This window comes from Sinocyclocheilus rhinocerous, unplaced genomic scaffold (assembly GCF_001515625.1).
Source record: "Sinocyclocheilus rhinocerous isolate Xijiao unplaced genomic scaffold, SAMN03320098_v1.1 scaffold795, whole genome shotgun sequence".
In the NCBI taxonomy this organism is placed as follows: Eukaryota; Metazoa; Chordata; class Actinopteri; order Cypriniformes; family Cyprinidae; genus Sinocyclocheilus; species Sinocyclocheilus rhinocerous.
The window spans coordinates 53,269-77,550 of NW_015630361.1; the positions used below are offsets into that span (position 1 = coordinate 53,269).

A 24,282-nucleotide genomic window follows, 5' to 3' on the forward strand; every position below is an offset into this window, starting at 1 on the left:
TGCAAGAAGAGGTTGCATACAATGCTGCCTTAGCATTTGGCATCTTAAAAAACAGCATAATGATGCTGCCTCATTTTTGTACCAGTATTCAGTTTGCCTGCGATGCTTTAAATGCTGTCCAGGTTTGGGGGTTTTTCATCATATTCATATTTTGTATTGTTTTATTTCAGCTTTATTTTAATTACTGAAAATGATTGCTAATCGTGTTAGCTTAGTTAACAATAGCATCACTGCCTTTACACTGAATAAGCAGCCTTAACTCGACTGTGTAAAGCCACCTTTTTTGGCACATTGCATTCTGGGATTGCAAGAAGAGGTTGCATACAATGCTGCCTTAGCATTTGGCATCTTAAAAAACAGCATAATGATGCTGCCTCATTTTTGTACCAGTATTCAGTTTGCCTGCGATGCTTTAAATGCTGTCCAGGTAGGCAGTATATTTGGTTTTGGAACAGAACTGAATAGTCTTCCATTGTGCATGACCTCAGGGAGCGGCGTAATGTAATACTAATCTATATTCTATATATGTTCCATCAAACAAGACAGCTGCTTAAACGTTCAGTAAGATCACGTGTATGGGCTTTATTATCCTCAAAGTGAAGCTGGAATTGTATTTCGATTTGCGGAGCCCCTCAGGAAATGTCCTTTACAAATGAGCACATGACGTTTAATATTTTAAGGCTTATTAATTACATTCCCTCTCACAATATCACATTATTCCAGACAATAATGCGCAACTCATGTACAAGAACAGAGTTACACCCATCTCAGCATTAATTTCCCACCAAACGAATGATATTATTCGGTAGCTGAGGGAATGGGTGTTGTTGCCCAGTTTATTATTTTCCTGTTGGTTTTATCTTGTAAAATTAAGCCATTAAAGTCTCTGGACTCTGTTGGTTTCAGGACGCTGGTAAATCTACTCAAGTCTTCCACAGTATTGGTTTTAGAGCCCGTCCCTAGTTGTCAGATGACTCATCGAGAGGAAAAGTTGAGTCGTGTTAGATTATAGCATGAGCTGATCTCTAATGAAGGCTTTCATAAACTTCTAGGGTGATCTGCTACGTCATGCAGTTTCTAGGCTTTAAAGCCTAGTGTAACTTTACATTTTCTGTCTTGAGTATCTCTTTAGTATTGAACATTTTCAATAGTCAACTAAAATTGAACTCGCTGCCATAATGATAGGATGTTCTAAGTGAAAACACAGATCGATCTCTGTTGGATCGGAACAATTAAAAACAAAAAGCATTTAACTGGGCATCAAGGCTATAGTTATTGGTATTAAAACCGTCTCTGTTGAATCTGGGTCAGCTGTGCCAGGCGGTGCTGGACTGTAACATTGTAGCTGGATCCAAAAGAGCAAGTCCCTCCGGCTCAAACATCAAGTCCACTATTTATATGATTACTACAACAGCTTTACACTTGTTAATGCACACCAGACTGTAATGCATTTGCCAGTTGTGTCACTGTGAGGTTTTCACTGCAGTTCATATGTCGCATACGAAGCTCCTCTATTATTTTCATCCTTTATAGGATTTTTATCTTACGGGTTTGTAAAGCTACGAGTCTTGATCTTGTGGTCTCGGTCTTGTGTCTTGAGACCACATGAACGTGGCTTTGGTCTGAGTTTCATTCTTTAAAGTCAGGCCATAAACTGAGACCCAGACCACAGTCTATTTCCAGTGTACTAAAGGTGATTATTACCTCAACCACTAGTTGGTGCAATATCTTTACCATTGTGCTTTGTGTTGCTGTTGAATCTCTCATTCGAGTTCTTTACAGTGAACATTCTGGTTCTTGTTCTGGATCTGGACCACAATTTTGCTTCTCAAGTTGATTCTGTTTTAAAAAAGGTTTAGATATGAGACAGAAATACTGATAGGGAAGAATATTATTTGCATGCAGTGTGGGCTGTAGGCTTATTTGGCTCATTTGCTCACGTGAGGAGAAACCTTGAGAACATGAGCTTTAATGAAGTCATCAGGGTGGAGTGTATTTGTTTATAGGTCTAATCATATTTAAAATAAAGAAGATGGTGCATGAAATGGAGATCGTTCCAAATTGGTCGCTTGTCACATTAGAAGGCAGCTGACTATGTAGACAGTAGGCAGCGATAGGGTTTGGTGCAGTGTTTTTGTGCAGATGGGACAGTGTGCAGTGGAATGGACCATTAAGATTCCTGTGGCAAACAGCATCAAGTGTTTAAATCGTGTTAGTTGTATGACAGAAAAGGGTGTGGGCCGGAGTGAATTGGATTAGGAGTGACTCGCTGTAGGAAATGCCTGTGGATCGTCAGAGCCCGGTCTAGCATGTTGGATCCTTTTAGCCCACCAGCACAGAGTATTACAGCGATTAATGATGTCACGCTATCGTGCTGTTTTCCTGATCTCATAGAAATCCACACTGACAGGGCCGGTTGGTAAATGTTTATTTCCTTGCATGAGGTTGTTTTCCTTTGATAATTGTATGCACCACCTCTAGAAATTCACATTTCAAAAAGATTAAACATAATTACTTAATTACAGTTTTCCTGTTTTATTCCTGGTCTGTGCTTAAAGGGGTCATATGATGCGATTTCAAGTTTTCCTTTCTCTTTGGAGTGTTACAAGCTCTTGGTGCATAAAGAAGATCTGTAAAGTTGCAAAGACTAAAGTCTCAAATCCAAAGAGATATTCTTTATGAAAGTTAAGAGTCAACCACGCCTACCTAAAACGCCTCGTTCTAACACGCCCCCACGGATCGCCGGATCGGCTTTCACCGTGGACGAAGCGGAGTCCAGCCCGGGGTCGTCACATGTGGTTGCCGCAAGACCGTTGGCCGCTCCTTCATCGAATCCGCCGGCCGCGCCGTTCCTCACTCAAGCCTGCCGGCCTCCGCTCACTCAAGCCCGCCGTGTGTGACGCTGTGTTTCGTTGTGAAAGCGAAACTACTTTCTTTGGCCTTCCAAAAGAGGACACGACTAGAAATCAGTGGTTAAGTTGTATTTACAACACTGTTTCAGAACAGTTCAACCCAAATATTCAGATGTGTGCAGCACATTTTATGGAGGACTGTTTCCTGATCCTGGGAGAATAGACTATAATGTCGGCTGTTCTGACTCACAGACTGTATTTATAGTTACGTTTTCATATTTATAGAATTTGCCACTGACGATTCAAACGCGAAGATGACAGATTTAGTTTGATTTTATGAAAACATGGATCTGAGCCCACATAAAACAAGTATATATAATAATTTGTGGTCTATAAGATTTTTTATGTTTTTAACTCTTTTGTCCACCAAGACTGTCCACTTTGATTTAAAATCTACATTAATATTAGTTTCTAGTTTTCTGTTTGAATGTGTTTTAAAATGTAATTTATTCCTGTGATCAAAGCTGAATTTTCAGCATCATTACTCCAGTCTTCAGTGTCACATGATCCTTCAGAAATTGTTCTAATATGCTGATTTGCTGCTCAAGAAACATATCTTGTTATTATCAGTGTTGGAAACAGTTCTGCTGCTTCATATTTTTGTGTAAACTGATACATGATTTTTCAGAATTCTTCGATGAATGGAAAGTTTTAAAAAGTTAGCTGTCTTTGCTGTCATTTCTGATTAATTTAATGCATCCTTTGCTGAATAAAAGTATCAATTTAATAAAAAATCAAATAATAATAATAATAATTTTAAAAATAATTTCCTAAAAATCAATTTATTAATAATTTTTTTAATTTTTTATTTTCCTTTATTATTATTATTTTTGGTTACTTTTCCTTATGTATTTTAAGTATTTTATTATTTCTCTTCATCCCCTGTTTTTCTGTTCTGTACTGCCTCACTGCAGGCTGTTGGATAAATGTGATCTGAAGCATCTTCTGGCTGGTTTGACCCAGACTCTCTCTCTCTCTCTCCCCCTGACAGACTCAATCTGACATAGTGAATTGGTCGTGTAGAAGTGGCAAAAAATAAATAAATTATTGAATCTGGGTCTCGGGTCTAAATTTAACAAACAAAACCAGGTCTGTTATATAAAGCTAAGACCAGTCACATAAGGACAGTTGACTGCTGCAGTATGAAGATCCAAAATCCCCTGTCCACACTGATGAGGACCAATCCTTTGTGTTTCACAACTAGATATTTAGATTTTAGGAAAAAATGTTGTCAAATTTGTATAAGCAAAATTCAGTGGTTGCCAAGGTGTTGCTATGCATTTGCTGAGGTGTTTAGGGTAGTTACTAGGATGTCTCTAAGTGGTTACTAGAGTGCTATGGGTGGTTGCTAGGTAGTTGCTAGTTGGTCACCGGGTTGTTCGGAGTAGTTGTATGGGAGTTGCTTGGCAGGTAGCCTAGTTTCTAGGTTATTCAGGGTGGTTGCTAGGGCATTGCTGTAGTGTTGTAGGTGGTTGCCGGGGTGTTGGGAGTAGTTGTATGGGTGTTGCTAGAGAGTTCCTAGGATGTTCAGGGTGGTTGCTAGAGCATTGCTAAGTATGCTGTAGTGTTGTAGGTGGTTGTTAGGGTGTTACTAGGATACTCAGATTAGTTTCTAGAGCATTGCTAAGCATGCCTACAGTGTAGTAGGTGGTTGCTAGGGTGTTGCTATGTGATTTCTAGGATGTTCAGGGTGGTTGCGAAGTACGCTATGATGTTGTAGGTGGTTGCTAGGGTGTTGCTAGTTGGTTGCTGGGGTGTTCGGAGTGGTTGTGTGGGCATTGGTAGGTAGTTATTAGGATGTTCAGGGTGGTTACTAGAGCATTGCTAAGTATGCTATGGTGTTGTAGGTTGCTATAATGATGTAGGTGGTTGCTAGGACATTTAGGGTGGTTGCTAGGGCATTGCTATGATGTTGTAGGTGGTGGCTAGTTGGATGCTGGGGTTTTCAGAGTAGCTGTAGGTGGTTGCTAGGGTGTTGCTATGGTGTTGTAGGTGGTTGCTAGGGTGCTGCCGGGGTGTTCTGAGAGGTTGCTAGGTTTGCTTGGCGATTGCTGTAAGTGGGTTGTTTTATGCCAATGCTAATGAATGTTAGTTTGGTGTAATGTAATGCTGCATGCTGGCAGAGGACACGTCCTCAAGAGACGGCCTTTGGCATGATGTCATGACAAACATAAACATGAGTTGCTGGCGTGTGTCTGGGTTTGAGGAAGCACTGTGTCAGTGTGTCTCGCGCTGAGGGGAGGGAGAGCAAACATCTCCTGCTCTCTGTTTGTCTTCCTCATTGGCTCGAAACGTGTCCTCGCTGACTGTCCTGCATGTCCAGATGTCTTAAGTCTCCGCCTTCCCTTGAGATTCTGCAGACAGCAGTAAAGGTTATCACAGGAATTCTAGATTTCACTGCAACTCTCAATAAGAGGTGAGATTTAATGGCTTATATTCAAATAGTGCATAAGTCTGTGTGGTTTGGGCTTTTATAGGATGCGCGTTGAATATTTTAGGAGAAATCACAGATGTGTTTATCTCTCTATCTGTGCGTGTGTGTGTGGTAGAGACAGAATTCAATCAGCAGCTGCTCAGTAGTTGTTTTCTGGGCCACTTACCTAAAATCCTCTTCCTCTGAGCTCAGGACTGCTGTGTCATGATTACTCCAGCCTGGATGAGGCACCTGGCTCTGCGTTTGTATTGATTTATACTGAGACTGAGGTAGTGCTGTCATATGCATGAGTTCATTGTGATGTGATTCGCTCAACATGTTTTTCAGGTGCTTTTTTTCCACTTTTTTTGTGTTGTGATGCATTAGGTATATTTGTTGCTTACTGTATAAGGGAGAACCGGGCTAGTTGTGACATATTTATTTGACGCCTTATTTCCCACAGGAGATTTATTTTATATCTGTATATAAATGTATATAACTTGAAGCATTTGTTAAACATTTCCAACATTGATTTAATATAGCGGGGCATGTTGTCACACTATATGGGGTAAGTTGTCACATTGGGATCCTGCTGTTTATTGGCACTGATGTGAAAAAAAATTATTTGTTTGAATTATAAAATATTGTCTGAAGTAAAATAAAGTAATCTAGCACAACATCTGTATTTAATCTATATAAATTATGAATTTGTTTTAATGTTTAACCTTTATCGTCTTTATAGTATACTTTAATTCAATAGTTGCCAGTGTGGGTTTTATTGTGTACGATGAGATATGAAAATATCCTTACAAAAATCATATAACAAATATGAATTTTGGTTTCATAATTAAAAAAATATGACAAATTATCAAACTAAATATCTCAATGTAAGATATGTATTTCATATAAAGTCAACTGCATATCTAACAATTATTACAAATATAATTAAATGTGAAAATATGATGTCAAAAAGCATGAAAGTATAATTTTGACAATTCACAACAAAGCATTTGTATTTAATAATGTGTATTTAATATAAAGTCATTAAGTATGTGTCAGCTCCAGTATTTAATGTAATTTTATTTTTTTAATTTCAGTGGTGGAATTATATATAAAAAAAAATATATATCTATATACAGTATATCATGTCAATTGTATAGTATAAATTATATAATATCAATTATTTAATTTTTATGTATTTATTTTTATATTATTTTAAATTCATCAGTGGGTGTAGTGGAATTATAAATAAGTTATTTATATATAATAAATATAATTTATAAATATAAATAAGGAATTATTTAAATTATATAGTATCAGTTATATAATAAAAATATTTTATTTTATTATTTTATTTACAATATGTAATTTATTATTTACATTTACTTATATACATTTAATTTTATATAAATTATATATAAATTGTACAGTATAAATTATATAATATAAATATTTTTATTGTATTTTTATGTATTTTTATTTCATATTCATCAGTGGGTGTGGTGGAAAATAAGTTATAAATAAGTTTATTAACAAGTTTATTATTAAGCTAAACTACTGCTAGAAAGCAAGCGTTTGTATAATAGGAATTTGAGTCTATAGTGACTGAGATATAGCCCTTCCATATGTGACAACTAACCCCTTTTACATGACCACATTTTAAGTCAGTTTGAGTTGCTGTCTTTTGTCAGAGAACTTACAGCCAAGATGTATTTATGTACACACACACACCCCACATGTGCTGCCATGCTGGCTTGGTCATATTTCCAAATTTGGCACTTGTCAGTGCAGATAATGAGCACTAATAGGATGTGACGTCTCTGTCAGGTCACCAGAGCCCTGCGGGTCTCGTTATCAATATCTCTTTCATCAGTCCTCACAGAGCTGCTGCTGATCTGGAATCAGGGCTCGTGACCTACAAGACAATCTGCAGGAGTTCAATCAAAAATCCTGAGTTAATATATGACCATTGTTATAGATTTATGTGGCCAGAAGTGACTGCTATAGTCATGTGACTCTGTGGTTCTAATGGCACAAGATAAATTAAAACACTTAATTTGAGCAGAAGTGGACAACAGTGAGACTCTACAGGCACAATAGAGGTCCTATTATTGGGAAGAAGGGGATGGTTTTGGTGCCAGTCACTGGAAGAGCTTGAGAGATGGCAGACAGGGCTGGCAGTGCATGCTGGGAGTGCCAAGTGGTGCCAGTCTGTCAGCAGACCTCTGATCAAACCCCTCCAGAGAAGAGCAGCCGGTCCGGCCAAAACGACTGCAATGTGTCACTGAGTCATAATTATTATCAGCTATGCAAATGAGCTTGAAAGCGGGAAGAAATAAATTAATTGACCACATTTATTGACAATTTACTATCCATCTATCCATCCAGAAAAATATATAACAACAAAATCATTGACTGTTCCATTTATTATATAAATATTGTATATTTATTCTTCGTATTTTCCAACAGTCACTGGTTTTATATTATTTTTGTTTTATTTTATTTTACTTTATTTTATTTTTATAATGACGTATGAAAATATGATTACAAAAAAGCATTTAAAATATGATTTGTTTTCATATTAATGAATGATTAAAATGTCCTAATTTAAGACTATGTATATTTAAGTATGTTTATATTTCCCCTACCTCCACTGATTATTTTGTTTTTATTTTTATTTATTATTATTTTTAATTATTTAATTTGATTTTGTACTTTTGTTTACATTTGATTAGTTTTGTGTTCATTATATGCAGGGACACTGTGTGTGTTTATTTTATTGATTTGTCTTCTCTTGTACTTTTTATATTTTTTATTTATATTATGTTTTTATCTTTATTATTTAAATTTACACAACAACTATTGATTTTTCTAATTATTTATATTATATAATATTATTTATTGGTTATGCTCCTTTCTCTTGTACTGTAAAAATAAAAAACGCAACTAATTATATAATATTATTTATTTATTTGATTAATTATTTAAACAATTATTATTTACACAACCTCCACTGATGGTTTTATATTTTATTTTATTTATTTAATATTTAATATTTATACTTGCACAACCTACTCTGATTATTTTATTTTATTTATATTGTAGCATTTACAGTATTTCTCTCTCTTCACTTGTAATGTGTGAGAGTAAACCATTCTTAAAATGCAAACCATGCTGTCAGCTTGCTTTCCTTATGTTTATTCATGATTTTTAGATAAATATAACTAAATATAGTCACATGTTTAGATAAAAACAAATAATTTTATCGAGCTGTCAAATCTGATCGTGTTCTCGTGACGTCTTCTCTCAGAGCTTCATCTCGTGATCTTCCTGGACCATGAGTGGTGGTGTGAACCTGAAGACGATGTCTCAGAGCGGCTCTGGTATTCCTCTGCCGCGGAGCCTGACCAGCCTCTCCAAACAGGACACCAGAGGCTTCAGCGGCGCTTTACTGGGTCCAGCCGCCCAAAACCAGCTGGCTGGACGAACATCCACATTATCTTCCTCAGCCTCATCCATATCGTCTCTATCCATCTCAAAGGAGTTACTCAGAGGGACCGGATGGAGAACTCAGTCTTCACAGGGAACACATGGGACGTCTGGTGGCACAAACAGGCCGTCGTTTGCTCCCAGTTCGGCCCACAGCAGCCCACATGTGCCCAGACGAGAGATGATCCCATTCAAAAACAGCCTCCGGAGGGGCTCGTTGCCCCAGGATGGATTCAGAGACATGGAGAGACACTCCAACAAGAACTGGAGATCTGGCCACCATCACTTCAGGAGTCTAGACAATGAGGTTGTTGAATCTTCTCGAGAGCAACAGACGGGTCAAGCCCTTCACAAGCCTACCAACGGGAACGTCATTTGGGAAACGTCAACTGCTGTTCAGAGGGACTTTCAGAAGCAGCGGATGAAAATACTGGCTCGTGGTTACGGCAACAGTGGAACGATTGCGTCTAAATCCAAGGCGTACGGCACAAACGCGGGTCCTGCAGGAAGGGAGTCTCCGAGCATGGCAGCGGTGGCACCTTTCAGATACAGGTGAGATTTCAGATTCTTTTTTTTAAATTTATTGCTATTGGTTTGTATTGGGCATATTTTGATTGTGCATGCTCAATTTCTCAGTTTTTTTACATTTAAATGACTTTGGCTGTCATCTGATGCATGCTTTATATAGACTTATATTTATAATTATAAATAATTACTGGCTTACTGTATTGGCCCAAATTGTAATATTGGTGCATCAAAGTAAAAAAAAAAAAAAGTATTTTATTTTATTTTTAATGTTTGAAATTACAATATGTAAATAAATTTCAAAAACACTGATAATTTAGTAGCACTGTTAAATGTAAACTTTAGCAAAACTCAAAAATAAATATTCATTTTTATACTATACTATGACCGGTATGTACTAGAACCGAATCAGAATGCAGATTTCGGTGCCTCATTTTAGTGCCACTTAAATGCTTGAGTGATCGATTGAAATATTTGTTCTCTGGTTCTCCGAAACGGACGTAAGGATCACCGGCACCGGTGATCCTTATCACCGGCACCGGTGATACTATGTTTTGATGCCTCACCCATTGGTGATTTATTTTAAAATTATTTATTTTAGTCTTTGGTGTTTTATTTTTTATTTATTTGATTATTTAGATAATATTAGTGTAGAATTTTTATATAAATAATGATAGGCCTATTTTTATAAGCTTATATTAATAATTATAAATAATTATTGGCTTATTGTATTGGCCAGAAGTTCAATATTGGTGCATCAAAGTCAAAAAACTTTGATTTAAATTTTGGCATTTCAGTCAAATTCGAATGATATTTTTTCTCATTTAAATGATTTTGCCTTCATCAGATGCTCACTCAAAGTTGATTTTTGAAAATATTGATAATTTTATAACATTTTTAAATATAATCTTTAGCAAATCTCAAAAATAAATATTCATTTTTATACTATACTATGACCGGTATGTACTAGAACCAAATCAGAATGCAGATTTCGGTGCCTCATTTTAGTGCCACTTAAATGCTTGAGTGATCGATTGAAATATTTGTTCTCTGGTTCTCCGAAACGGACGTAAGGATCACCGGCACCGCACGTAAAAAATAATTTCCAGACTGAGAAAATTCACGAACGCAAGTCGGAAAGCTCTAATAATACAAATCCAACACATCTTTGTAGTAACGCGAGTTAAGTAGTGTTGGGTCGTTCTTGAACGATTCGTTCATTTTGAACGAATCTTTAATGTGACTCGGGAAGAACGAGTCGTCTCGGGGAGTGATTCGTTCAGTCGCGCATGTGCAACATCCTATAGGTTCTGTACTGGAATTAGTCAAGTAGTTCACCTGTTTCGAGTCTTCGGGTTTTTCCAAGTCATTCGTTCATCACGTGACAGGAGCTAATCATAGACTGAAGACCCAGGTAAACAATCAATTAATCTTATCTGTTTCTTATAGCAGTTTTGTATTGTTTGTAGTGTGATCAACGTTTGCGTAAGTAGTAGACGTATTAGGGAAGTAACACGTAACATTTTGATTATATTTTGCAAAAATGAACGTAATGACTCGAAAAAAGATTCGTTCATTTTGCTGAACGAGACTCAAGGGTCCGAGTCGGTAAAATGATCCGAACTTCCCATCACTAGAGTTAAGTTCTTTGATATTAGGGATTTCCTGAGTTCTATTCCTTCTGTGATGCACATGTGGAGTTTCTGCGCGAGGGCGCCCTCTGGCGTCCAGTATGAATGAAACAGACATTAAATGCGTTTATAGCGCTCAATAATGGCCAATCCATCCTATTTAGGGAATTTTTTTTAAGTATCGGTTCAGGCACCGTTTAGGCACTGGTTCCGTTTTAAAAGTATCGATTTGGCACCGGTATCGTAAAAAACCCAAACGATACCTAACCCTAACTATGAGATTGTGATGCGTAAATTCAATTGTAGCATTTAAAATGACAAGTATGATATATATTATGTGATTGTTTAGACACAATAATATGGAATTTTATATAAATAATAATAGGCTTATTTTAATATGCTTGTATTTATAATTATAAATTATAATGGGCTTATATTGCTTGTATTTATAATTATAAATAATAATGGGTTTATTGCATTGGCCAAAATTCAAGAAAAAATTTCAATATGATTTAAAAAAAAAAAAAATTTAAAATGATTTGACCAATAATATTGTTATATACAATATATATATATAGATTTCTGTGTACATATTTATAATATATTCTAATATTAATGGAGCTGTAATTTTATAGCTCTGTATGATCAGCTATTGTCTCATTTGTGGCTACTATTTTTATGTAAATAAAGTCTCATCCTCTGAGTAATAAAAATTCTCTTTAAGAATTAATATGCTTCAAACTTGTGATTTCTTTCTTGTTGTTCTGTCTGCCTCAGGCTGCAGGTTGGAGAGGACACTGAAGCTTCTCTTGAGGATCTGAGCGATTGTTCCTCAGACTCTTTGGAAGTGTGCTGTGAGGATTTAGGTGAGTCTCTCCTAAAAAATACTCCAATATTCATAACCGCAGGGTTTTCTCATACAGGGCTGTAGATGGTAATGAGAACAGGTCTGAGACTGTTGTTAGTCTCTGATATCTTCACAGTAATTTTGTGTGAGGGATGCTATGATTCAGATCGATCAAACTATAAGCAGATGCTGGTGTGGTAAATTATGATTGTATCCATGTGAGGAGATTCATGTCTTTGCTGATGTAAGTTTCCACCATCTGAAGCTCTTTTCAGATTCTTGATGGACTCAGTCAGACCTCATGTAGACCTCAAATATTAGTGAAAACCTGTCAGCTCATGCTGGCCAGACATGCTAACGAACAGAGACCAATCCGCTGATTTGGGATTGTGTTTAGTACTTTGACAAAGTAGTGCAATAGTGTTTTTTGTGAAAAATTGTTTTCGAGAAATGTGTTTTAGATGTTACATGCCTTGATAATGTGTGGAAAGATTTGCAATTTATAAAAGTAGCTGTTGCAACAGTTGTGTTTGCATATTTAACAGTGATTTTGTTGCTTTTAGGCATATTATATTTATATCTTTTTTTTTTTGCATCAAGAAAATGACGTCTAATTTAAAAACCATTCAAACATTTTGCATTCAGAAATTTTTTAAATCAGAATTAATTCCACTTCCCTTCATTTTAATTATTGTAATCTCAATGAATTAAAGTACAAATGCATATAATTAAATATATATTAAATATATATTTTAAACATACTATATATATATTATTTGTTGTACTGAATTACATTTAATTTTACTGCCTTTCACTTTTTTTACTCTAATGATAAGGAAACGAGAGTAAATGTACAAAGAATAATTACACAATGCACCGTATTGACCCGAATATAAGACGATGTTTTTTTCTTGGAAATACATCTGAAAAAATGCGGTCGTCTTATATTCAGGGTCTATACTTTGACATGTCAATAATACACCCACAACAATAGGTGGCGCCAAATACGCATAAAACGAGTGTGCCATGAAATACGTAATGTAATGCGTGTTGTAAAGATCGCGAGTAAAACAAAAGAAGCAGAAAACCTTACAGCTGCATGAGTCGTGACTGTCATGTTAGCCTGATGGGACCAAACTCCCTTTGTGATTTTAAAACGTAAGACAGTACCCAGATTTGAAGACTACAGTAAGATTTTACTTCTACTGTTAATAAGATTTTGGTAGGCTGGTATTAGATGGATAGCCTAAATGTCCTAATTCAGATGGGCTACCTGTTTTTTTGTTTTTTTTAATGGTATATCAAAAAGTGTATATTTTTTATATGTGATTGTTGGTACATTTTACCAGTTTTTATCATACTTTCAAAACAAAAATTAAAATAGGAAAAATATGCAATATGAAAATAATTGAAGACAAAATGTGTTTTACTGAGAAAAAAAACTAGATTTGTTTTTTAAAAAGCCTTTTTCCAAAAGGTACATCTGGAAAAAGGGGGGTCGTCTTATAATCAGGGTCGTCTTATATTCGGGCCAATACGGTATATATACTGTATATATATATATATATATATATATTTACACACACAATGTGTAGAAGAATGTGCAAAGCAAATCCTGAGTCTTATTACAGATCAGAATCAGAATCAGAATCAGAATGAGCTTTATTGCCAGGTATGTTTTATTAGATAGTTAGATATTCCTAGATATGGGGAAAATTTGCAACACCCCGTGAGTTTACAGACTGTGTTCACATGTTTCACATTAATATACCGCATGGAGACAAATACTTTTATGACTTTTGAGCGTAAGATTTATATTGTGTCACAAACAAACAGACAAGCACACAGCCATATGTTGCCAGTCACATCCGCACACAAACACTGAATGAAAGCCGGTCTGAGTAATATATCAGTGTGGTGTAATGGCTACAGATGCCAGCAACCCAAGGGATGTTCTCATGTCTGCAAACATCTGCGCTGCTGGCCAAGCACAGCCTCCGGATGGGATCCAGATGTTTGGAGAACCTTTGGCTTTCTCAGGAGAGAGGGCGGTGGACACGTCAGGACGTGTGTTTCATACTTCGTGAAGAGAAAACGCTAATATGTGTCAGAGTCCAGTGCTGTTTCATGTAAGTGTAGGATCAGAGTGATATGTTACGTGATATATACTGTAAGTATATCACAGAACAGATATTTTTAAACACCTTTTTCTTTAGACAGATGTGAAGTTGATTAGAGACTTTTGAGATCACTTTATAATTCATCAGCATTTATGATTTATGATTAATTAATAATTAATAATAAGATTAATTTGATCATTTATTGCATATAAATTATCAGTGAGTTTTGAAATTTTTTAATTGATATCTTTTTAATGCTTGAAGATATTTAATATCTTTTTACTTTATATTTTATATCTTTATATCTCAGTTGTTTAGGCCTAAATCAGATCTTTTTTAGTACTTTTCTGATCTTTTTAATGCCGCTCTCTCGCTCTCTTTTTTGGATATTTTAATATCAGTTGTTTCTTTTAAAAATATTTTTCAGGTCTTTTTAATAGCTCTTTTTTGCACATTACAATTTATATTTAATATCTCCTCTTTTAATAGATATTGTTAATGATTTTTAATCATTTTTCTTATAATTGAGATTAAATTAATACTTTTCAGATCTTTATATTATTAGTAGTAGGGCTGCACGATAAATCGCATGCGATATTTAACGCGCATATTATTATTATTATCTTTAATATCTCTTTTTCTAGATATTGGTAATATCTCGGTTGTCTGTTAGATATAATAAGGTTAAACGGATACTTTTCAGGTCTCATGTAATTTTATGAATATAATTTTTTATATATCATTTTTAGCTGTCTTTAATAAATATTTTTAATGATTTTTAATCAATTTTCTTAGACATAATTGAGAATAAATAAATATTTTTTCAGATGTTTATATACTTTTTTTTTTTAGATAGCTTTAATATCTCAATTGAGAACAAATGGAGACTTTTAATCAGCTTAGTGTCTCAAACTGTGCTTAGATTTGCCAAAAGTTAGTAAATGAAACCTCCGAAATCTCAGTACAAATGCAAACGTTTGATCTAGATCTAGTTGACCTGCTTTTTATTGATCTAACTAAAATGAAGGACTATTGAATCTTTTTGTGACAACAGTTCGGTCCACAGGAAGTATGTTCTTCTTTTAATGATGTCAATGGAAAAATCCCCCACAGAACGACACGGCCACTCGTGACGAGTTCAAACAAAAGACCTCATTCTTCTCAGTCCAGGAAGATCAGAATTACCCCAGATGCCCCGGGACTAGTATGTGTTTGGCCAAGTGTCGGGACCCCCTGCAGGAGTGCGCTGAGCTTTTGATTGAGTCATTGTACCAAACTAGTCAGTTGCATCAGGCTGGTTATGGGCGATTCGTTTAAGTCACTGCCAGGCTTCTGTCAGACTAACAAGGCTCGTTTGTGAAGTGATAAAGACAAACAGAAAGTGGATTTGTGGCGTGCTGTTACCTTATTTACGGTGGAGAGACTCGGACGTCTTAATGCGTGTTGTGATGTAGGTAGCAGCGTTGCTATGGTGACGCTTCTCCAGCGAAGCATTGCGGAGAACTCCTTAGAGAGATGTGTATGGAATATCATGAGCGATGATGCTAGGGACCATCTAAAAACAACACTGCGGTTTTATGAAGTGGATGGGTTGGAGGTGTGACGGAAATCATCTGGACTTGATTGATTTATTATAGAAAATAATTTATTCCCACACTGCAAAACAGTCCTATTCTTATTTTTTTGGCTTGTTTGTTATACGCATATTTGAAACAAGTTTAATTTACTTAAATCTATAACATATGCACTGTGCACTATGTGACTGTTTTGTCTTGATCCATTGGCTCATTTAAGGATACACTTTGAGGATAAACACCACTAAATGTATTTAAATTTAATTTCTGACTGTATTTAAATTTATAATCTTGACCTTGAGATTTTTCTTTTGAGGGGTTGCACAGGTAAAGTTTGCTGACAAATATATCTGGATCATTTGCAGATCCTATTGTGCTGAAAATGGGTCTTTTTTTTGTTTGTTTGTTTGAATATTTTTTTTTTGCATCAAGAAAATTTAGTGTGATTTATATGTCTTATTCTATTGCCAGATCCATCTTATTTTAACAAAAAAAAAAAAAAAAAAAAATTCTTTTCTTTATGCTGCAATTATTTTTTTAGCCATTTTTCTTTTCATTTTTCTTTTGTATGTTGTGTTGGATTATTTGTAGAATGGAATAACTAAAATATTCTTAATGTTTAAACAAAATGATGATTATATTGCATTTTTGTGTTATACTAAAAACAATGTACATTGCATTTGCGTTAATAGATTGCAAATAGATAGATGGATATGTTTTTGCCATTTTTGTGTTAGATTATTTGCAGAACTATAAAGCTAGTGTATACATTATTATATTATACCACTAAAAGCAATATAGATAGATAGATAGATAGATAGATAGATAGATAGATAGATAATGTACAGTATGACATTTGTGTTGGATATGTTTTTGCCATTTTTGTGTTAGATTATTTGCAGAACTATAAAGCTAGTGTATACATTATTATATTATACCACTAAAGGCAATATAGATAGATAGATAGATAGATAGATAGATAGATAGATAATGTACAGTATGACATTTGTGTATTGGTAAATTGTCCCATGCATATGCAATGCATTTCTCCTGAAGGCAGATAGTGAATACATAACTGAGATTTTAATGGGTATTCAGCATTGGATCCTGGAAGGGGGAGGGGCAAAACAATGGGGATGGAGAAATAGTGTGTGTGAAAATACACACTACGATGTACTGGATTCAGTTTACATTCTAGTGTTGCAATTTGTCATCTCCCCCTATCAGCTCACACTTTCTGCTGAGGCAGAGAGACGCACCGGAAAATGCAACCGAGAGAGAGAGAGAGAAAGGGGGGAGGGACTGTTGTTGCGTGCAGCACTGCTGTCATTTGGCTGCTGCACGGCTCAGCGGCAAGACGGCCTGGTGAAGGGAGGAGAGAAAACGAGGGAGTGAGAGAAAGAGGAGAGAGAAAAGGAGAACCAGGGCGGCAGCTGCTGCAGCCTGACAGGAAGGAACAGGAAAAAATAAAGGGTGCACGGAATTAGCATTTTCTTCCCGTGCAAGAGAGAAAGAGCCGCACATTCGTCCTCTCCTCCATGCTCTCACTCTTCTCTCATCCGGCCCTAAATGCTCTCCGGTAGAGGAAGACGCTTGGGGGTCGAATAAAAGACAGGCAGAACAAGGGGGACGTCAAGGGAAGGTGCAGGCATGGCTGCCAAGAGGGGCAAGTCCGGCGTGCCACAAAGCGTGCCACGGAGCGAGCTGAAGGTGTACCGTGTGGGCAGCACGGAGGGGCGCATCCCGGTGCCATCCAACCTTCGCAAACAGAGGTCCCTGACCAACCTGGCCGTGCTGACAGACGCCGAGAAGAAGATGCAACTCTATGAGCCCAAATGGTGCGACGACATGAGCAAAGCTGCCTCGGGACACCTGAAGATGGGCAAGCCCAAACCGGCGGCCGGCGGAGGGGCGGGGGGCTCCCAACTCTCTCGAAACCTGTCCAAATCTGACCACTCCCTCTTCCAGGGCAAACCCAAGATGTTCACCCTGCTCGCGGCACCTGGCGCCTTGGGAAAAGGCCAAAGTCGGATCCCTCGAGGCCCTTACGCGGAAGTAAAACCTTTGAGCAAGACGTCCGATGACTGCAAGTCCGACGACGATATCCTGTCCAGCAAAGCCAAAGCCAGCGGGAAGAAACCGGCGGCTGGGAGCTCCAGAGACCCAGAGGCTAAAGGTCAAGGTGAGGAAGGTGGCGATAAACCCTTCCTCAAGGTGGACCCAGAGCTGGTGGTCACCGTTCTTGGTGACCTGGAGCAGTTGCTCTTCAGTCAGATACTCGGTGAGTATGGTTTTTCCGCTTTCACGCCCACTTACTACCAGCTGCAGTTGGCTGCTGAATGCCATGGATTGACTGGAAAATATCCAACCGAGTGCATGCTGTCGTGATTCTAAAGGTGGGATCGGACAGCTGGACAATGCAGGGCTTTGTTCTGGGTAGCATGTGCATTGTTGTGCATCCGCCGTCTCTCGCACTTGTGGGCTAGAAATTGCGCTCAGATTATTCCCCTTGGCGTGTGTCCGATGATTGAATGACAGAATGCTCGGGGGCGTTGCTGATCTGCTTTTCGACGCCTGTCTGGTGCTGTGTGCTGGTGTTGCTGCTCTGCTCTCATCTGTAATGAGGTAATGGCTGCTATATCAGGGACACAGGTGGTACGAGAAAAGGAAGAGGCCGTGGAATACATAAAGGGAGCATAATGAATTCGGTTTGTAGTTTGTCATCAGCCTCCTTTGACTGCTGATGAATGTTGTTGTCGAACACATGAACAAAAGCATGCATGATCACCTGTGACCTGTCACACTGGATGAAATGCACCTAGGCTTTCTAAGGGATAATTAGCAGTTTTATGCATACTGTGGAATTTGATTTTATATATATATATATATATATATATATAATTGGATCTGGATACTGTTTATGTCCATGGCATTAATCAGGATGTATGTTTGTTGCATTTAAAACAAATATTGTTTGTGCTGTCTTCTAAACACAGCATGCCCTGCATTCGTGCATCAGTCCTCAAATGAATGACCTCTATTTCACCCATGTCCAGACCTCATATGTTTAAACAACCAAATTGGGCCTGAAGTCTTGCAGTTGTTTGCCTGGAAACCTAGATCCTCCTTCTCCTTGCATGGCAATGCACAGTATAATTCGGTGGTGGGATTAAAAGCTAATGAGAGTAAACGAATGACCTGGATTAAACTCCTTATTAAAATGCTCTCAGTAGCTCTTGCATAAGAATCCATACAGGATTCCGATCGGAATTATAATTAGAAAAACAATCCTGCAGGGAATAAAAAGTAAGAACCAAGAATAAAAATGGAACTTCTGTTGGAATATTTCTAGCAGCACTGCATTTCTATTAGGATGCTTTTGGGATTCCAAATTTTAATTAATTTAAATTTAAAAAAAATATATTTAATTTTGGTTTGGTTTAATTTATAATTTGGTTCTGAATTATAGCAGAAAATCCGATAGGAATCTTGCATGCATTCTTTTAGGATTTTTAGCATGCTTTTATATAGACAGAGTATAATTACGAGCAACACCAGAGTGGTTGCGGAGCTCTTCTCCTCTAAATTTAGAAGAAAAACAAAGTGCTACAGGGAATCTTTTTCATGCAGGATCTTTTAATCACAAGGTCTCTGTTAAGAATAATCTGTTGAATCTCTATATCAAAGCACTTTCTTTTTTATAATCATAATTACACAGAGTTCATGCTCATTTGTTCTGCATAATAAACCGCTGCATAATAGACTTCCTTATGAGTTGTATGTGGCACATAACATCTGCACACCACTTTTGGTCACAAGACTGAATTCGCACTCAGAATGGAGCATTGCTTTCCTCTGTGCATTCATAGTTACTATTGTACTGCACAGCTGGACGTGGGTCTAAATCTCTAGGGGGACGGAAATGCTTAAAATATGTATGAGGCACAATAGTTTGAGTTGAGGGACAGTTAAATGTTAGGAAATAAAGGGCTAGGGCCAAATTTGGCCTCTGTGCCAGTCTGGAAATAAACCTGAATATGTATAGCAAGTTATGAGGGCGATATGAGCTTTTATGAGGCCACTCTAATCATGTTGGTTTCCTTGACTGTGCTGTGGGTATTTAAGTGGCTGATATCCATATCAATATCTAGAGGGAAGGGTGACTGATAACTGATGATATACTATTATAAATATACTTTTTATTTGTTCCTTCTTTTACTTGATTTCTAAGTAATATATTTTGAGTATGGTTCACCCTCAAGTTGTTCTAAACCTGGAATTTTGAAGAATTTTGGTAACCAAACAGTTGATGGTAGCCATTGACTTTCATAGCATGGAAAAAATACTATGGAAGTCAGTGGCTACTGTCAGCTGTTTGGTTGAGGGTGAGTAAATGATGACAAAATGTTTCTTTTTGGGTGAACTATCTCTTTAAAAAATAACCTGAGAATCAGCACTGCATTAGATACTAATTTTGGTTTTCACAGAGTATATCTGTAATTTCGTTTTACAGCACTGATTTCACTTGTTTTTCAGTATGAACAGATTAAAAACAAGTGGAAATACACGTATTCAAGACTCAATTTTTGTCTTATCTTATGCAGCATTTATTCAAGTAAGTAAGTCTTGTTTTAAGGTTTTTTTTAGATGCTTTATCTGGAAAAGTCAAAAATACTGTATAATTTTTGCAGTGTATACACATTTACTACACATTCACTCAAAAATACTTGGAAAAAAAAATATATGTATTATATATTGACAAAACTGCTAATAGAATTGATCTGAATTTACTACTGGAATTTATTTAGTTTTACCTTAGAATTTACTATTTTAATTGGTTATATTTATGTTATGCATAATATTAAAATGTATTAAACTGCACTAGGTGCAGTGTTGCTCCTTGTGACTCACAAAATCTACACATGAAGCTGTGTTCCAGTTTGCACTTGCAGATGAAAGCATATGGAGAAAAAGAGCATGTATTAAATTTTAATCTCCCATGCAGCCAATGGCAGAGCTGGAGATTGCATTGGAGCAAGGCACACCACTATGTTTATTTCTGCGGAGGTAGCAATGCGTAATATGAGGGTGTTTATAATATATGCATAATGCATGTAAATTAATCAATTTATCAATTTAAAATGTGTTTTGTGCTTGCTCTTTATTTGACCATTATGGTAGAAATTAACGTTTTTAGAAGGTCAGGACACAACACAGGTGAAGCTGGTTGATTTGCAATAGTTATATACATACTTCACAATAAAAACTAATGAAATGCTGTCATCTTGTCATCTGATTCACTAATTCCACCATGCAAGTCTGTCTAGTGATGTAATTAGTTAGAGCATCTGTAAATTGTCTCATGGGAATGTAGTTGATTGACATGAGTTATCTGCTGTCCAGTAATGCTTGTAAACCACCTCTCTCTCTCGCTGTCTGTAAAGCAGTCCAGTCGTTAATAATGTCAGGCCAGGCCTCGTGCCTAACTGCACCATGGGATTGATTGGGCATGCTGTTGACATGCTGACCGCTCGCCCACGCAGGTTTTCAAGAGATTGTGTGGCAGTTTACAACTGTTTGAACAGAAAACATTTGTTTATTTGGACGAAAGAAGACTTTCATCCTTTGTTCTTCTCATTGTCAGTGTAGGCGATGTGATATGAGGCTGTCTGGTTCTCGTAATCTCATTGTTGGCGTTTGGCTCGTTCAGTGCTGCCTCCGAGGTTAATGTCCAAGACCGTTAGCTTTCAGCAAAGCCAGGTGATTGATCAAGTCGAGCTGTTTTTCACCTTTGTGACGTAAATGAAAGGCTGTTGGCTATTTAAAACCAAAAGACAAACTCTTTGAAATGTCAGCTTCATGATTCAACAGGAAGTACAAACTGGTCTTTAATGGCGCATAAAGTTCTCAATCTGATTGGGGAACTTTTGCCATCTTTGACTAATTGAAGAAATTTTGGTGTAGAAACCTACAATATGTTTTTCAAAGATACTAATTGTGTGCTAGTTGTAAACTATTTTATGTTCAGTTTTTTTTTACAATACACTACTGTTCAAAAAGGGTGAGGTCGGTATGATTTTTAAAGAAGATTATTTGATCAAAAATACAGTAAAAACTGTAAAATTGTGAAATATTATTACGGTTTAAATGAACTGTTTTCTGTTTGAATATATTTTAAAATGTAATTTATTCCTGTGATCAAAGCTGAATTTTCAGCATCATTACTCCAGTCTTCAGTGTCACATGATCTTCAGAAATCATTCTAATATGCTGATTTGCTGCGCAAGAAACATTTCTGCTTCATATATTGCTGTGGAAACCGCGATACATATTTATTTTCAGGATTCTTTGATGAATAGAAAATTCAAAAGAATAGCATTTATTTGAAATATGCATCATTACTGAATAAAAGTATTAAGTTCTTTAAAAAACACAATTACTGACCCCAAACTTTTGAACTGTAGTGTGTGTGTGTATATATATATATATATATATATGCATTTATAAGACATAAACTGAAAATAACTGGTATAAAATAACATAAAATGAGATAAATTGGTGCAGATATTTAGTTTTGCTGACTTACTGTATATTGCATATTGATTGTCCGTTATGTGTGCAGATCCCGAGTCTCAAAGGAAACGGACGGTTCAGAATGTCCTGGATCTCAGACAGAACCTGGAGGAAACCATGTCCAGCCTGCGAGGGACTCAGCTCAGCCAGAGGTGAGTGAGAACCAGCACGTGTTTATGGCATGAAAAATCACAGCCAGACTAATTCACGAGGATGCGAACTGCTGCTTTTCAATAAATCGTAAATCTGGGAGAAAGCTCCACAATCGTCACGCACATTTGTGTCACAAAAGAGCATGAATATAAACAAGGTTTTACATTATACACAAACGATTACTTTTTCCACAACCATTCAGCTTCCCACGTCTTTTGGGAGAGTTTCCACTTCAGTCGTTCAAACACCTGGCTGCCACATTCACAGATACACAATGAAACACTTTTCCATCAATGAATAACAACAAACACACACAGAAATCAGCTGGACTCCAGGCTTTGCACAGTCAGATATACAGCAATACACAACTGGACTTTTACATTTTCTGAAAAAATCTTTCTGAAAAATTTCTTTCACTTTGTAATTTTTAGAATGTTTCTATGTGGTTGCTTAAACTTAAGATGATAATTTTTTATTGTGTATGTATACAGTATATCTCATAGACATATAAATCAAAAAATGTTTGTGCAAGTTACAGAATAAGCTAGATGCTATGCTACTTCCCGATGAACGGATTTTCCTTCCCCACAGGTGTGCTACGCTAGATGTGCTTAGCCTAGCAATTATGCTAACTTTGATCTCAGTACCTTCCTGAGTTTTGCCCCTAGAGATCTCAACCTGTCCTTCCTCCTAACATCAAACCTTTCCCTGCAGGCTAACCATTCACTGCTCTACTAAGTTTCAGAGCAGAAGACTTTTGTAGTAGACATATAACACGCTTGAGACCTGCAGCTCCATTTTAATAGCAGCACTTGTATAAGACTGATGAGCTTCCAAAGACTTGATGGCGCAGGCGTAAAAATGATTCATACCAGATTAACCGCACTCAACCCACAGATTCACAGCCACACTGATGTATGTGTGCATAATGAGCTTTTCTGTAACAGGATACTTCTGTTAGCCTTCAAGACATGGAGATGCATGACCTAATACGACTCAGAATAGAGGTGCGCTGTTTGATTTTTCTGATCGTGTCGATTCACATTATACACCTGCTGATCAAATCTGGATTCTGCCAAGATGTGCACTTGAATTGGAAAATGTGATTAGCTAATTACTGAACCACATGGACGCTTTTAAGTTCTCATGTGCTGTGTTTGTTTAGGAAATTGTTTGTGATGTGTTATGCTTTCACAAACAAGCCTTTTATGAGTTCAGCATGTTTCCGTAATGATGTGTGATGAGTTTTTAAGCAAAACCCGCAACAACACAGTGTTTTTTTAGAATCATCGATGTACTATAATAGTTTTTGTTAATATTTTGAATTAGTTTTTATTTTTAGATTGTTTTAAATTTACATAAAAGTTTTGTAATTTTGTTTTGTGCTTTTGCCAGTTTTTATTAAGTTTTCATCTTTTCTTCTTCTTTTTCTTATTTTAGTTAGTTATTTTAGTACATCATGTTAAACTAAATGAAAATTGAAAAATGGGAAAGCAGCTGAAAAAAGTTTAATGATAGTTGTACTATAAAATTTAGTTCGTTTAGTACATTGTTGTCTCCTCGGAGGCTGGGACTGTAAATAGTGTTCTGTGCTCGTCTGTGCAGCCAAAGACAGAACAGTTAGCATGTTTTGCTCAAACTTTCGGCATGGCATTAGAGCTGGTACGCCATTGTCGCTTGCGAAAACACAATGATGGCACCGTGTAAACTTATTATAATATTATAATGAGATCCCTTTGCCACGTCACCAAGGGAGCGAAATCTGACGCGTTCGTTTTCTCAGACGCAGAAAAAGGCTTCCCAAAACGAAGTTACTGGGTTAATCTTTTTCACGTTTCCTTGGTTGGTAGATGCACCGAGGACCTGATTATAGCACTTAAAACCTGGAAAAGTCAGATTTTCATGATATGTCACCTTTAATAAAATAAAATAAACTTTTATTTTCTATTTTATTTTATTTAAAGTTTTAGTTAACTATAATAAAGTTGCACAATTTTAGGTATCATTCGGGGTTGTCTAAGCGATCCAACTAACAGTTTTCAATA

General features: G+C 36.6%; 1 protein-coding gene across 1 annotated transcript in view; it reads left to right on the forward strand.

The window, feature by feature from the left end:
* The first annotated feature begins 16,800 nt into the window (after positions 1-16,800).
* The window catches only part of LOC107740254 (neuron navigator 1-like), a 66,452-nt gene continuing 58,970 nt past the window's right edge, over positions 16,801-24,282 (forward strand). The window contains exons 1-2 of the mRNA XM_016552616.1: positions 16,801-17,792; positions 22,134-22,236. Of these exons, the coding sequence (XP_016408102.1) occupies positions 17,162-17,792; positions 22,134-22,236 (734 nt within the window). The 5' untranslated portion in view covers positions 16,801-17,161. The remainder of the gene's footprint in view (positions 17,793-22,133; positions 22,237-24,282) is intronic.